The sequence below is a fragment of the Phyllostomus discolor genome, chromosome 15 (genome assembly GCF_004126475.2).
Source record: "Phyllostomus discolor isolate MPI-MPIP mPhyDis1 chromosome 15, mPhyDis1.pri.v3, whole genome shotgun sequence".
NCBI classification, from domain to species: domain Eukaryota; kingdom Metazoa; phylum Chordata; class Mammalia; order Chiroptera; family Phyllostomidae; genus Phyllostomus; species Phyllostomus discolor.
The window spans coordinates 14,205,664-14,221,280 of NC_040917.2; the positions used below are offsets into that span (position 1 = coordinate 14,205,664).

The following is a 15,617-nucleotide window of genomic DNA, read 5'->3' on the forward strand; positions in this document are numbered from 1 at the left end:
AAGAACCACTGGGTGTCAAGCCGCTCCTTCGCTAAAGAGGACCAACGGGCTTTCGCGCTGCGAAGGGACCCAGCTCCCACGCTGAAACCTAACGGTCACGAGGAGCCAGTGCTCATAAATGCCCCTAAGGGTAACGCTTTTCTAGTGAGCTGCGTCTCTCTTTTAAATAACCCTTGTCAAATCTAATTTTAAGGAGTGAAACACAGACATGACAGCACAGAAAGAGCCGTACTTGCTTGCTTGTTTTGTTTTCTCAGTCCTGATTCTTGTCACTTGTTGCTGTCCCACAGCGCCATCTTCCTAAGAGTTAAAAAATTTTTCAAAAAGGTAAATCTTAAGTAATTAAACATTTTAAATCTGACGTTCTATTCTGAGTCGAGGAACACAGCCAAACAGTGCTAATGAATTCACACCCAAGAAATCCCAAATGGACTTGAATTTTCTGAGTAGAAACTTAGCCACAGAGACTCCCTCGATCCCTCACCCTCACAGCCCTCGGTTCCCTCCTGCGGCCGTCTCCACTGTGTGCCGCCCTCCTGCTCCTGCTGCCTGGCCGGCACCCAAGCCGCATCGCCTCCTGAGGGCCGGGCCGCCCGAGACCGTGTGTTCCTCACCAGAGGTCATTTTTCATAGGAGCAACTTAAAACGCGCACGGGGCTATTCGCTGAAGCCGCAAGGGCCTCCCCCGCCCCGCACCGCCATGCTCCGGTGCCTCCGCACCCGCGGCTTTCTCGGCCAAGAACGCTCACCTCCTTTCCTTTCTGGCTACAGGGATTATCGGGTATAAACGATTCTTATCATGCTATAAAATTGCTTTTGGCCACTTCAATTAAACTGATCTCCCAAAAAGACATGTAATTTGCCTGAATTATGTTTGTGTCTCTGCCATCGTGTGATAGCTGGCCAATGGCAGATAATTAAAAAACTGCTTATGAGTTCACACTGGTAATTGTAAGGGTCTCATACTCGATCCCCGATCTACGCCCACTTCAGGTGTTATGTGCACTGAGGTGAGGGATCGACTGTAAAACACTCTCTCTTCAAGCATGGTCCGTGGATGGCATTCCTGGGGTCCAGGGACCCACATTTTAAATAAACACAGCCCAGTAATTCCGACGAGACACTGAAGTTCAAAAACCTTTCCCCCAAATGAAATTTAAACAGCAGCTGCCAGTAATTCACCATCAATAACACCACAAATCTGCTGTAAACACAGGGTCTCAGAAGTGCAGCCGAGGCAATTTCAGGCTACTCATGTGAATGTCTGCTCTTTTCTAAAAAAGTTTCTTTAGGAACCCTGCTTCAAAACAAAAGCAGCACGTTTGAACGAGCACACAAATAAAACCACGCGTTCCTCACCAGTTCACGCACGAGTCTGGGTGTGTGAGGCGTATTCTTCCGCCTGCTCCTCAGAGCAGGGGGGGAGAAGACAAATGGAGAAGATAAATCCGAAACTAATTCCTTCAGCTGTTCAGGAGCTTCTATTTTTTTAGCTAAAAAAAGGTAGAAAAAAAAATACTGTGAATCGCTTCATATAAACATATATATATAAAAAAAAGCTTAAAACAAATGATGTGCATTAGGAAGATGGAAACATCTCCAAACACAGAAAACGCCAGTATCCTAACATGGTACCCTTGAGAGAAATGACAGGAAGAACCCCAGCCTCATTTGGGTATTTAATTAAATGTTCAGGATAGTTAATGCTGCAACTGATTAATGCCATAATATAAAAACAGAGCTTTTTAAAAGCAGATATACAACAGTGTCTACCATATACCAGTTTCAATGTTTCCTGCTCCCCAGACACTCTGAGGAGGAAAGCATCCTTCTCACGGACAAGCTGAGCGAGTCCGCTCCACGAACGCCCGCAGTTCCAGAGACAGGCTCTTACTCACACAAGTAATTATTTTTACAAAGAAGAAACCCAAACTTTTCCTTCCAGCTCATTCTGAGTTAACTGTTCTAGCCGGGGGAATGACAGAAAAGTACGTATCATAAAAGGAAAAGGCAAGCTGATAGGAAGCTATTCAATAAATAAAAATGGATTAAGAATTGGTTTAGAATACACATTAAAAACATCTATCATCTAGACTTGATCTCAGATTTTTTGCTTTGCTTTGTTTCTACCACCGAGGGTAGCGGCATTAGCAATGTAATTCTGGAAGCGGCCCGGTGCAGTCGAACCAGTCTGCCAGGGACGAAGTCCCAGCTTCTGGACGTGCTAGCGGTGGGACCAGAGGCGAGTTATGGGACCGCTCTGTGACTCAGTTTCTATAAAGAGGGATCGATGATGACATTATGAAGTTACTGTGCAGGCTAGAGGACTAAGAACAATGTGTGGCACATGGTAAGTGCTTTATGGATGTTTGCCTTTGTTAATGGCATTTGAAGAATATCATGAACAAATCTTTGAAATAAAAACTAGCAAATTATAATTCAATGTTACTTCACTTACCGGAATAATAAGGTGAGTTTTAGGAGATGTCAAATTCTGCTTTTAAAGCAAACAATTCTTAATAAAAGAATAGGCATGAGGTCAGGAATAAAAGTTATCTCTGCTCCCAGCTGATAAATGGCAGAAATAACGGGGTTTTCTGCTGGTACCCAGAGGTTACCAACCGCTTCTCAGCTTCTTTGGCTTTTCAAAGACTGATTCATATTCTTCACATACGGTTTAGCCAAAGGACATACAAAATACATGTGTAAAAATGTTCAGCACCTTCCATAAGCTTCTATTAGCCAGACCAGACTCATGTGTCCATTTCCTCACCCAGCTTTGTAAGCAAACCTAGTATTGTGCTGGTAAACACTTTTCAGGGGTGTGTGTGGGAGGCAGGGTGGGGCGGGCAGCAGACAGCTCTGATTTATAGTATTTGCTGATTTCTGTGGTGTAAGTGTTCCCACCATGGCTGGCTCAGAAATTTCCTGAACATTTTCACAACTGGCTCTCAGCAGCCAGCAGGCGGTGGCTCCAGGACACCACCCCAGTCTCACTGCACTTTCATCTCCTCCACGTGTAGTGGAGAAACAACAGCACCTGTACTCAGCTGGGCTTTAGTGAGAATCGAGACCATAAGTGCAGACCCTAGTACAGCCTCAAGCATATGAACAGACTCTCCTCAAACATCTGCTGATAAGTAATAGAAACTAGAAAAAAAATCTGCTGAAATGTCAAGCTCTACATTCTTTAGGCTATAAAACACATCTAAATAAAATTCTAAGAAACCTGTTTCTCTGACAGGTTTTGATTAGACAGGACAGCCTCCAGCCTTCTACTGGAATCTAAATTAATTTCTGATCCAATGCTTCCGCATCCACTCTTCTCTGCCCCTCCTGCCCCTCCCTAAAGGAGCTTTAAAAATACAATTAGACAGGCAAAGGGGAGAGAAATGTCCTTGAGAGTGTGCAAACTACAATTTCAGGGCAAAAGAAGAAAGGAAAACTAACTGTATCCTATGGTGTTTGCTGCTTCATTAGGAATACTTACAAGAACCCTGCAGGGTAGGCATTAGTACCTTTGTTGTAAAGATGAGAAAACAAGAATCAGAAAGGTTAAATAACTTTCTACCCAGCTAGTAAGTGGCAGAAATGAGAGATCCCAGCCCCAAATTTCTCATTTGAAATTTCATCACCTTGTACTAGAAGGTGCCTATTTATAATACTAGAAAATCTGCAACTCAAGTAACTTAACACAAGATGTTTATGCAGCCTGTGGTGCGTTAATGAGATGAAATGCCACATGTGGACACTATCAATGTGTACTAAAAAAACACAACAAAAGCCACGCACACTCAGGGTTTTGAGAATAAGAGTATCAAAATGCTCATGGAATAAAGGCAGGGGGAGTATCTACTTCTAAATTCTAATTTTCTATGGCAGGCATGTATTTAACAGAAAAGTTATAGTAGATGGTGACTATGTAAAGATGATAAAAGATCAGAGTTATTGATATGTTTGCTATACTACACAGAAATAACTTGCTATTTTTGTGTTTACTATACTTCTCGAGTCAGGATAAAGAATTCTGTTAATAACATTCTTTTGCCACTCATTGCTTTTTTTTTCCATTTTAATTTTAACATAGCAGGCTTAGTAGTTAGTTAAAATGTCACATTTTGTCATTTCATTCTCAGTGCAAAGTAAAGGCATGACCATTTTCATAACACCATGAAGAAACTGTATTACATACACTACTACCAAAATCAAAGATTCAATAAAAAATTAGAGGGACCTCCTACAACTGCACATCATTTTAGGGGAAATAATTCTATGGTGAAGGGTCCTTTCCCAGGCTCAGGCTATACAAATATAACAAATGAATGCATAAATACATTTTTTCCAAACAGTGTCATTTCTCAAAAATTCAAATATTTAAAGTTTTTGCATAATGAGTGACGATAAAAAAGTATCAGTTGGCAAATTTTTAAATGGCTTCTTTCTCTTGGCCTTCCTCAAGTTGGAAGGAAACTATATAGGATGTTCACTAATGCATTTAAAAATACACGCAACTGTTTTAAAGTTTCAGTAAATAAAACTGTGAAGTCACCTACTTTAGAGTCCTGAGCTATGCTAGTGGGATCTAGTCAGCTATGCCACTGCCTGGACTTTTTCTTCATTATCATCTCTCTCACCCTTTTTCCTTAATTGCTTCCCTCACTGGTATCTTACAGGATTTTAAAAGATTATATTCAACCAGAAAATTCCCGAATCTCAAAGTAAACTTTAAAATTTAAGATCTGTAAATTTTACTATGAAAAGATCAAAATTGCTTTGCTTTGGAAAAGGAAGAAACTCCTTGTAACTACAAATCATCTTTAGAAGAAATAATCAATTAGAGCTTAATCAAATCATGATTAAAACAATTTTGAAGCTGAAGACTAAATAAAATGAAAATTGTGTTTTGAATAGGAAACAAAAGTACCTCTCTCTTTCCTTGGAACTTTTGACACAGGAGGAGAAAATACAGACTCATTTTCTGGTTCAGAAAAGTCCGGCGGGAAGATGGTCTTGCTAGACCTAGTTCTTGTGCTGTGGGAAAATGGAGTCAGAGCAGTGTTGGCAAGTAATTTTTCTTCTCGGTTGTTTGGTTCTTTGTGAGTCGTATCGTCCTCTATGTGTTTTTCTGATATTGAGCGTAATGAACGTTTTTGGCTTTGACTTTCAATCCTTTTTGTACTCTTTTTTTTAGAGCTCATCACTGTAACAAGTTCCTCATTTGGCACTAAAACTGATTTTTCTAAAGTTGGTTTTCCAACATCAGTATTTTCACTTTTAGCTGGGGTGTTTCTTGTAGATCTCTTTTGGATGAGAGTTTTCCGGTTCTTAGGACTTCTCTCTTCCTTAACTGCCTCAGATCCTACATCTTGTGATGGATTAATTTTTCTCGGTCTACCACGTTTCCTGGGTGTAGCAGGCGTATCAAATTCTGCTTGTAGGGTCAACTGGGATGGATCAAGTGTAGAGTCTTCTCTAACATCTGATGTGTCAATGTCTCTCTTTTTAACCCTTTTACTACGATCAACAGGCAGCTGCTGTTCATTGAACTTTCTATCTTGTTCACGTCCTTTATCTTCAGAGGTTTCTAAATTAGTACGTCTCAATCTTTTGGCACTTTTGCTAGGACTTGCTACTTTACTCACTTTTAGGTCATTTACAATTTCAATACTTTCCTGATTTTCTACAGATTTTTGCCTTCTTTTAGGAGTCTTTTTGGTAACAGATGAAAGCTTAACCTCTTTTCTAGAAGAAGTTTCTGTGGTTGCTGATTCCAACATTTGAGATGATCTTAATCTCCTTAATTCCCTGCCTGGAGTAACCTGTAATTCTTGTTCCACAGAATTAATACTTTCTAATGCGTCTTGATTAATTTCTTTCTTTCTCCTTCCTCTTTTAGGAGTAACAGAATTTTGAGGTATTTGCTGGTTCTGAGATATTTCTTCGACATGAGAAAAGGCACTTTCAGAAGCCTTGGAAATGTCTTTTGTTTTCCTAGTTTTCTTCGTAACCGAAAACCCCAGCATCTCGGGAGTAGCGACATCTGTTGACTCTTCCTGCTGCACTGACTTGACATCCTGGCTTTGGACGCGCTGTCTTCTTGTTCGAGTTCTGGACGCAATCACGTCATTAGCCTGGTTAACATCTATGGTCACTGTACTTGTTTCCTGAACAGTCTTAAATGTAGATTTGCCTAACTTAGTGGAACCCATTACCTTTTGGCTTATTAAAGGTATGCTTTCATGAATGGACTGTTCCATTGCATCTGAAGTAGTCTCTTTACTTCTTGTGTCTTTAATTACATCTAGTAAATTTTCTGCAATTACTACTTTAATTGGTTCAGGCACATATGGTAATGTTTCTACCTTCTGGGACTCCTGATCACTAGTTATGATAGATGGCAAATTTGCAACATGTCCGCAGTTATCTTCCCCAGTGTAAACATGTTTTGACTCAGTAACTGTGTTAGCTGCTTTAGCTAACACATTCGATGCTGCAGAATCACCTGTCTCAACTTCCTCTTCACCTTCCAATATCAAGGTAAAGTTGCTCTGAGCCACAAAAAGTTCCCCATCTACTTCAGCAATGTCTCCACCCTCAGCAGAGTCTTTATTATCAGGTAAGTCATGAAACTGTTGCTCCGTGGTCTCAAAATTATATTGAAGCTTAAGAGTTCCCGAGGGATACTCGTTAAATGAAAGATTCCTAGCCTCTTGTCCTGAATCTTGAACTTCAAGCTTTTTGTTTTCAATCACCTAAAATGAATTAAAGATAAGAGACTGGTTAAAGGATTTTAATATATGTATTTTAACTTATAATGTTTTTAAATGACCATCTCACCCTTGGTGCATGAATTTTAAACATAAACTACATTTGACAAGGCATATACTTATGGGTTTACTTAACAAAATATCCACTTAAGCAATGAGACTTTCTCAGTTAAAATAACTAGACAGAAAAAGATTTTGAGATTCTGTATGGAATTAAAGTAGACATCCACATTTCCCTGACTATAAAAAGACAATCTTAATTAACAAAACCTTGGAAATACTATGATGCTAACAATTGTGAAAAGAATTAAGGACTTACTCTATTCTCACCCAAGAAAAAAAAATTAACTGGAGAAAAAGAAATAACCCCCAAACTGTGTTTTAATGATAATCCCCAAACTACCTAACTATCCACACTTTTCTAAACAGCATGATCCCCATAAGGTTGAAGAAGAATTCACCTACATAAGCTCCCTTGGGCTAGACTCAATCCTCTTCCCTTTGCTGGGGCTGCATAAACCATGAAATTCCTAAGGCTTTCAAGTTCAGTACCTCTCCTGCAAGGGTTTGGTGGAAGAAGGAATGGTCCTTGCATTTACCTTTTGGTAAGGGAAGGGGAGAAAAAGGAGGAGGTAGAAAGTAACAGAGAGATCTCCTGACCAAGAAGGTAGAACATCACCACCCACCTAGACAATGACATTTTCCCACGACCCAAACATTCAATGAGATGAAAGACTGGAAACACACAGAAATAAGGATTACCATTTACACCACGCCCACAAGCTTTTAAGCTTTCCAGCTAAAGGAACAGGGACTGTATCCATCTATTTCACAGTGAGAACAGTCATAAAAATGAGTATGGACAACCACAATACTTTTATGAGTTAAGAAACCTTCCCAATACCATACAACTAAATTTCTATAAATAATTAAGAGTTGTTTTTTCCTCATCTTAAATTCACTTATCACATAAAAAGTTGCCTGTTGATAATAGAGAATTGGCGGAATTTTTAGAAACCACAGGTCATATTAAGTACCAAGGGAAAAAAAAATCCTTCCTGGAGTGTAGTTCAACCCTAGCCAGGTGAACATCATCATCCCACAAGAATTCATGGGGAAAAATTGTTTCACCATACTCAATTATTTTCAAATACATGCTTTGAATAGTTTCACTGTCACACTTGTCTCTGGAGTATCCGTTTTCTTGTGACTGAAAGAACTTTCACTTGAACCAAATACTAAGCAAAATTGTATAACTGTGACTTAATTTAACATAGCCTTTTGGTCTTGGTTAAGTAAGGAAAACAATTTCTTACTTAAAGGCTGTGTTCCTTTATATTCCACAAACTACTTACATAGTTTTTTAAACACAGATTTTTAAAGGAGGTTTTTATATAGTAATCAAACATACATTAGGCTCAAACTGGTTTAAAACCTAACTATATTAAAACAAAGACAAAGAGTTAAAAAATTAATTTTTTTTACATGAACTTCTTGAGTATCAGGAGAATCGTCAGAAATTGGAGGCTTTTCTTCTGGTAAGTCAACACTTTCTTTTAGTACATCAACTTCTACTTCGTGATCTTCTTTTAAATTCACTGCTATTTCCTGTTCAAGCCTATGTTCAGAGATAATAGGACTTTCAGAGCTAATGAGCCCAGAGCTTCCACTATCACCAAGGACATCGGCCACAGCTGAAAGAAAAACAGGAGTTAATCTTCCATGTGTTAAGTTGAAAAAATGATATACACACACTATCTAGGAAGCGAACAGAAGGGAAAAGGCTACAATGCACTTGTGAGAATATTCCCTTGAAAAACATTTCTTTTCCCCTTTGATATGGGAAAAGCTCCCGGGGATTTTCACATTAATCCTGTTTCTTCAGTATCCAGTTATCCAGTTTAAACAATACATGAGCTTTCCACAAAGATCAAACATATCAGATAAAATTTACATTTGAAGACAGTAACATTGTTTTTCAATTTTCACACTTATTGTGAAACATCGATATGATGACAGTTTTGAGGGGCTTAGGTATCTGTCCCTTGTTGCAAGAATCTGGAAGTGCTCGTTGGGCCAGATCACCAGCTGCCCCCCTCTGGTCACTGCAGAACCAACCACACGAGGGCCATGTGAGCAGGGCTTAGACCTGGCTGTGGAAAAGGATCGTAGATCTTTCTTTTGGCAGAAAGCACCCACATGGCCACAAATGTACCTTACCACTAGAAAAAAAAAAACTCTAGTTGGGGCTCATTAAAAAATAAATTCCTCCTTATCTTTTACCTTCCTCTTTGCCAAAATTTTATGTCATTAGCACCTGCAGGCCATATTTGGATGTAGAGTTCGTGAATGACACAAAGCTCTAACTAAATTAAAAATCCTCTAGTGTTTAATAAAAGTCAATAAAAAGATTTAAAGTAAAAAGACCCACTAGGGAAAAGCATTTTTACACATTTAATTGATAATGGGGCTAATAGACAAAGACTGCTTATAAAAAAAAAATCAAAAACATTTTTCACCTGTCAGTTTGGCAAAGAGGAATGGGAAATATGCACTTTACCTTCTAATCATCAGTGTATGAACACAGAAACAACTTTTACTAATAGGAAAACCAATAAAATATTAAAAATCTGTGCCTACTCACTGCCATGCCAGTCCATATTCAGGAATCTACCCAACAGTAATACTGATGAGTGTGTACACACACACACACACACACACACACACACACAATATTCACTGCAGAAATGAAACAGCAGAACAAAAATGGTGATCAGCCCAAATGTTCAACAGTAATTAGCTGAGCATACCAGAGGACATCCCTATTATGGAATAGTATTAAAACAATTAAGAAGGACAGGACTAATCTAAACTAATAGCAAGGAAAAATGTCTTAAACTTATACACATAAGTGTATAAGTTTAAGTATAACCCAGCAGAGCTGGGTTATGAACCCAAGCAGTCTGCTTCAAGCCCCTGTACTCTTTAGCTACCATACTTACCTACTCTTTCAACATATGGGGGAAAATAGGCACAGAAAAAAATAACTCAGGAAAAAGGCACCTTAAATGGTTAACAGTGGATTCTTGAAATGGGTAACCAGGTTACAGGGATTTTTTTTTTACATATTGGACTTTTTCTCCTGCTTATTTTTCAATAAACACATACTACATCCATAATTGGAGGGGAGGTGTGAGGTCTATTCAAGCCTGTCCTAAACCCTATTTGAAATGCGATGAGCAGAAGGGTGTAACAGAGAGCATGAGCTCTAGGGTCAGGGCACCAACATCGGCATCACAGCATTATGCCCGCAAGTAAAATGCGTGGACAGGTTCTGGGCCTAGGCATTCAAGATGTCCCCCCCCCCCCCCCCCCCAAATCCAACTGTGAGCTCAGTGAGGAAAATGTATCCTCCTGATCTCTGTACAGCCAGGGGCTAAGAGGAGGCATGGGGGGGGGGGGCAGGTGTTAACTTCCTTGAAGTAAATTCAGTCATTTGTGTTTATTTTCTAATAACGAAGTCAATCTTGGTCTTATATTACCACAAACAGAATAAAAAGGAAGTTGCCCTGTGAGATACGAATCCCAGAAAATCAAGAAGCAGTTACGCAGTCCGGCTGGGGACTGGTGATTTGCTTTGCTCTTCTCTGACGTTCTGAAGGAAAGTATGTCCACAAAAACCATTCTAAGATTCGCACTGTTAGACTCATGGAGTGCCTTCCAAGTAACCTACTGTTTTGATAGCTGACACACCTCCAGACACCATACACACCAGAGAAAAAAATCTTGAGAATACATTCCTTTGTTCTAAGAGTAGAATTCTTTAGAATTACTTCATTTTAGTGTTTGAATAAAGTAAAAATATAATACAAACATTTACTGTTACCTGTTTGAATTGTAGAGGTGCAGGTTTCAACTGTTACTTCATCTGAAACTGGTACCTTGGGCTTCTGTGTAAGGATTTTCCTGTAGAAACAGAAACACATACTTTACAGTGTGAGAAGGTCCCATCTGCTCTAACATGCTTTACACCTTACTCCTGGGGCTCCTACCTGTCGTACTGCTGAAAAAGAACAAAGGTTCAAGGAAATTAATATGATGCAAGTTCATTTTGAAATTCACTATAACAGTTACAAGTGAATTTAGAAACAAGTAATGCTTTGTTTTTCCTATTTTCTAATATTTTACTTTTTGGCAATAATGGCATGGCCTTAAACTACAAGTAAAACGATTTTAAAATGTTTTATTTATTTTTAGAGACGGGGAAAGAGAGAGAAAGAGGAAGAGAAACATCAATGCGTGATTGCCTCTCACCCGCCCCCTACTGGGGACCTGGCCCACAACCCAGGCATGGTCCAGACTGGGCATCAAACTGGTGACCCTCTGGTTCACAGGTTGGCACTCAGTCCACTGAGCCACACCAGCCAGGACTCTTATGCCAATTTTAAAACTGTGACCACAATTTCCAAATAAGTCCATCGAATATGGGGTATTTCCTATATACTCAGTAGAAGCAGGTTCGGTATTTTTAAAGCTAATTGTAAAGAGTATGATAAATAACTCAGAATGGGAGACCAATGGCACCTGTATTAATGTGCTTTATGAAATTAAGTTCTGGAAATAGGTTGACAGTGATCCTTCCTATTCTTAGCTAGCCTTTCCCCAAAACCCAACTAAAGCGTGCTAATTTTTAAAAATGGGAAAAACACAATTGTAACACAAATTCAAGAAAAAGCATGTACATGGCCTATATACATGTTTATAGACATCTGAAAGATTATCTCAGACATCTGAAAGATTATCTCAACCACAATGTTTATAGTAAGAGTAGGAACTAAACTATATTACACACACACACACACACACACACACACACACAACTAGCTTGCCCAGGTGGAGGATATTCACTGAGATTACTATGATGACCACTAAGTTTCCTGTCATGTGACTGCTCTTTGCCTTGTGATTGTTACAGTTATCCATCAAACTCAACCCAAGAGATGTGAGCCTTAATTAGATTTTAAAAACACGAGAATTAATCAATAAAACTGACTGGACAATCTCTTCATGTTGTTTTTTCCCACCTTTTCCACGAAGGCCTAGCGAAGATTTCAGCTAATCAGGATTTCTCTTCTCAGAAACACGTTTGATTAAGTGCAGCCTAGGAGAGGTGACTCTTATGATACTGATTTCTGTGAGTGGTTTATGGAGGCACTCTCAGGACTCACTAAGTAATAAACCATTTACAATGTGTTAAATTATGTTTTATGTGTGTTAAATTTAGTACATTTTCACTATTAAAAATTTTTTTTTCTAATTGATTTTTAGAGAGAAAGGAAGAGAAAGAGGGAAAGAGATGGATTTGTTGTTCCATTTATTCATGCATTCAGTGGTCGATTCTTATGCGCCCTGACCAACCAGGGATTGAACCTGCAACCTTGGGGTATTGGGACAATGTTCTAACCAACTGAACTCCTTGGCCAGAGCTCCTTACTACTTCTTAGTAATTGAAAATTACCACTTTTTGGGTATCCTCTACAGTGGTGTCACTGTATGACGGTCAGTGCTGATGTGCAATGACTCCAGTGTTGCGATGAAGCGAGGAGCTTGTGTCACAAGGTGAATCAATTATGTCCCTGATTAGTTCGACTAACTTTCAACAAAGGAAGTGCTGTGCTGACTTGTATTTTAACACCAGCTGCTCCTCCTGCTGTGGACCACAGCTGTTCGGAACCTGGAACCCACCTGTTAGACCACACTGCAGCAGCACCACCCTGCTGCATCATCGGGCACACCTTCTCCACGTGCAAGTGCTAAGTGAAATTAACTGGGAGCATTGACAGCTCACGTAGTCATTAAAACACAATTAAAACTTGTATCAGTCAAGGAAAGAACGGTCTCTGGGCCATCTCCCCTGTGCCCCACCTGGGTGCTACAGGCAACTTGCACCTGATCACGCCGCAGCCACTGGAGGTGGAAGGGCATGAAGGAATGCACGGCTGGGCGGGAAAATTTGGTCCCACAAAAACAGGGCCGCCAGACGACGTGAGTCCTACTTCAATCCATCACCATCTCTTTTCAGGAAATGTTTAGTATCGTTCTAAGATTTCACAACACTGTAAGTACTAAATAACATACAGTTGTATGAATGAACTTCTTAAGAGAAAACATGGACAGATATGGACATGTCAGAGATCTAAGTAAGAGCCACTCACGCACAGACTGTTTTCCTACTGGTTCAGTTTCATTAAGCATCATTAATATTTGAAATTTTCTCTAAAAACGTACCGTTCAGGGGTTGACGGTAAAGAAAGAGGAGCTTCCGCCCCCTGAATAGGGCTTAAGTGATTTAATCCTGAAAGCGCCGCCGCCTCTGCAACCAAAAGACCCGTTGTCTCCGCATCTTCAGGGGGGCCTGTAAATCATACAATTCAGAATACTCACAATTATTTACATTACACGTTTAGCAATTACTCATGGTCTTGGACTACTTTTTAACAAGTTGTTGGGTCTGCTCTTTTGTATGTTTAGGTTCACTCCCTTGACATGACACTGACAACAAACAGTTCCTTCTAATTACCCAAGTCTAGTCCAAGAGCCCCACCCCCTTAAACTACCACTTCTTGCATCTAACAGGCACCGCTGCAGGTGTCTCACACGTACCAATGCACTTAACCTACAGCATTCAAATCGGCAGTACTACTTTCCCCGTTTTAAAGATAATAAAAAACAAGTATATAGTTACAGTGCTTATCCCAGATCACAAAACCTCGGTGAGTAGCTGAGCTAATAAAGATTCAAATCGAGCCTGTTTCACTCTAGTTTATGCTACGTAACTCCCCCAGAAAAACAATAAAACTTTCTAGTTGAGACTGCGTTATCATTTTAGCAATATCAATTAAGATACTCCCATGAAGTTCCTCACCTACTATTTACCATTTCAGTATTTTAGTGGAATGTAGCATAGGAGAATGATACAAACCTCCAAACATCTGCTGCTTTTGAAAAGTCCTCAATTCTGAGAGCAGTTAAGAAAAGCTTATGTTTATTAAAGACATCATAGCCCAAACTTCACTGGACTAACATCTTAAAAAACCTTAGTTCGGCTCAGGCAGAAAATATTTCACAAAAGAAGCCACTATGACCCAGATTTTCATAAAAGCATTTGGTTTTACAGATTTCAAGTCAGGCGTTACCTTTAAATAAGTTTGTTAAAACTACACGAGGGTAAGAAACTAAAAAGAGTTTCCCAGTCCACCAAAGCTCCCTTCCCCCTTCCTTCCCAGTGTCCCCAGATCCCTTCTGTGTCCCCTAGCACATCACTGTCAAGCTACGTTCAAGGTGCCTGTTTGTCTACACAGTGCACTGGGCTCTGCCTCACAGGTGAGCCGGTGCCATGTCTACTTCACGCACCTCAGCAACAGGTGGCACAGACACAAGAAAGCCCACCCGCTGTTGCACATACATCAGGGGCTTAACCTTTTTTGAGACAAACATGTAAGACAATAAATTCATGGGCCTCTGTACATTCGTTTTGACTGTCCAGTGATATTTTGAAGGGAGGGATGGAGAGTAAAATGAACTTCTTGGTTTTAGAGCAGCATTTTAGATAAGCTGGTTATGTTAAAAACTGAAATAGCAACCTTGTGTAAAGTTAAGATTATTTCTCATAGCTGTAAGAAGGCTTTTAAGTCAGACTGACAGCTGACATTTCTTCCTTAAACATACTGTCCTTCCCTGGCTGGTGTAGCTCAGTGGACTGAGCTCGGGCTGCGAACCAAAGCATTGCAGGTTCAATTCCCAGTCAGGGCACATGCCTGGGTTGCAAACCACGGCCCCCAGCAACCGCACATTGATGTTTCTCTCCCTCTCTCTCTCTTTCTCTCCCTCTCTCTCTCTCTCCCTTCCCTCTCTTAAAAAAAATCTTAAACACACACACACACACACCCATACTGTTCTTTTCCAAATAAAAAAACACATATAAGTCTTCTCCCCTCCTATTTACTTGTAAGTGGGAAGAATAAGATGTGTGTATTGGATCATGTAATTACTTAACCCAGACACTTTTCTTATGGTGAAAAAATTCTGTTAAAATGAGGGACATCGATGGCCATTTTGAGTATTTGGAAATGAGTTCTTACCCAGTTGCTCCTCTAGGTCTAGAGGAGTTACTTCTGATTCAAACACATCTTTATCGCCACCCCTCTCAGTTTTTTCAGTTAGGTTAGTAATTAGTTCAGTGGAAGAGCTCGCTGGCTGAGAGGCCATGAAAATATATTCAAATTCTCCTGGAGATGGTGCATCTTGATACTCCAGTGATTCGGTTGAAACATTGCTATTTTCTTTGCTCACATCCAGTGTTTCCAAACTCTGTGAAGGTGTATTCTGTGACCTCACATCCATTTCTCGATGGTCCATTTCAGGGCTGATCAGGGAGAAAGATGTCTTATCTTTGTTCTTCAGCCATTCAGTTTCTCCGGGAATTCCAGATTTATAAAAAGGCATGGTAACAAATCCTTTTGTTTTGTTGTCATCTGCAGTCTGTTAAATAAAAGGTTTTGAAAAAAGTTTTTACTAGTAAAAATCACAATCAAGTCTAAGCTATCCATCCCAATCATACCCACCCTTTCCAAGTCCAATATTTCTCCAAATTCTCAAATTTCATGTATTCTAAATCTATTCTCTTCAGATACATGATTAAAATTTAGTAACTTTTAATGTTTCCCTAATTCATAAATCAGTATTTCCAAGACTTTCATAGGCAAGATGGGTTCCTATTAACCCACGGTGGGGCTCTAAAGATAGACCCTCCGAAATAGACAACCAGTTAGGCACTTAATAAAAAAGCAA

General features: G+C 39.7%; 1 protein-coding gene across 4 annotated transcripts in view; it reads right to left on the reverse strand.

Moving 5' to 3' along the window:
- Positions 1 to 15,617, reverse strand: part of AHCTF1 (AT-hook containing transcription factor 1) — a 67,591-nt gene that overhangs the window by 2,528 nt on the left and 49,446 nt on the right. For 2 of the 4 annotated variants that reach the window (XM_028531096.2, XM_028531097.2), the window contains exons 29-35: positions 14,909 to 15,308; positions 13,056 to 13,182; positions 10,654 to 10,733; positions 8,253 to 8,461; positions 4,925 to 6,752; positions 1,360 to 1,493; positions 233 to 300 (exon numbers count right to left, since the gene is read on the reverse strand). In XM_028531096.2, the coding sequence (XP_028386897.1) occupies positions 233 to 300; positions 1,360 to 1,493; positions 4,925 to 6,752; positions 8,253 to 8,461; positions 10,654 to 10,733; positions 13,056 to 13,182; positions 14,909 to 15,308 (2,846 nt within the window). Of the gene's footprint in view, positions 1 to 232; positions 301 to 1,359; positions 1,494 to 4,924; positions 6,753 to 7,232; positions 7,367 to 8,252; positions 8,462 to 10,653; positions 10,734 to 13,055; positions 13,183 to 14,908; positions 15,309 to 15,617 lie in introns of those variants that run through there. The other 2 variants (XM_036016102.1, XM_036016103.1) reach the window with 2 other exon arrangements.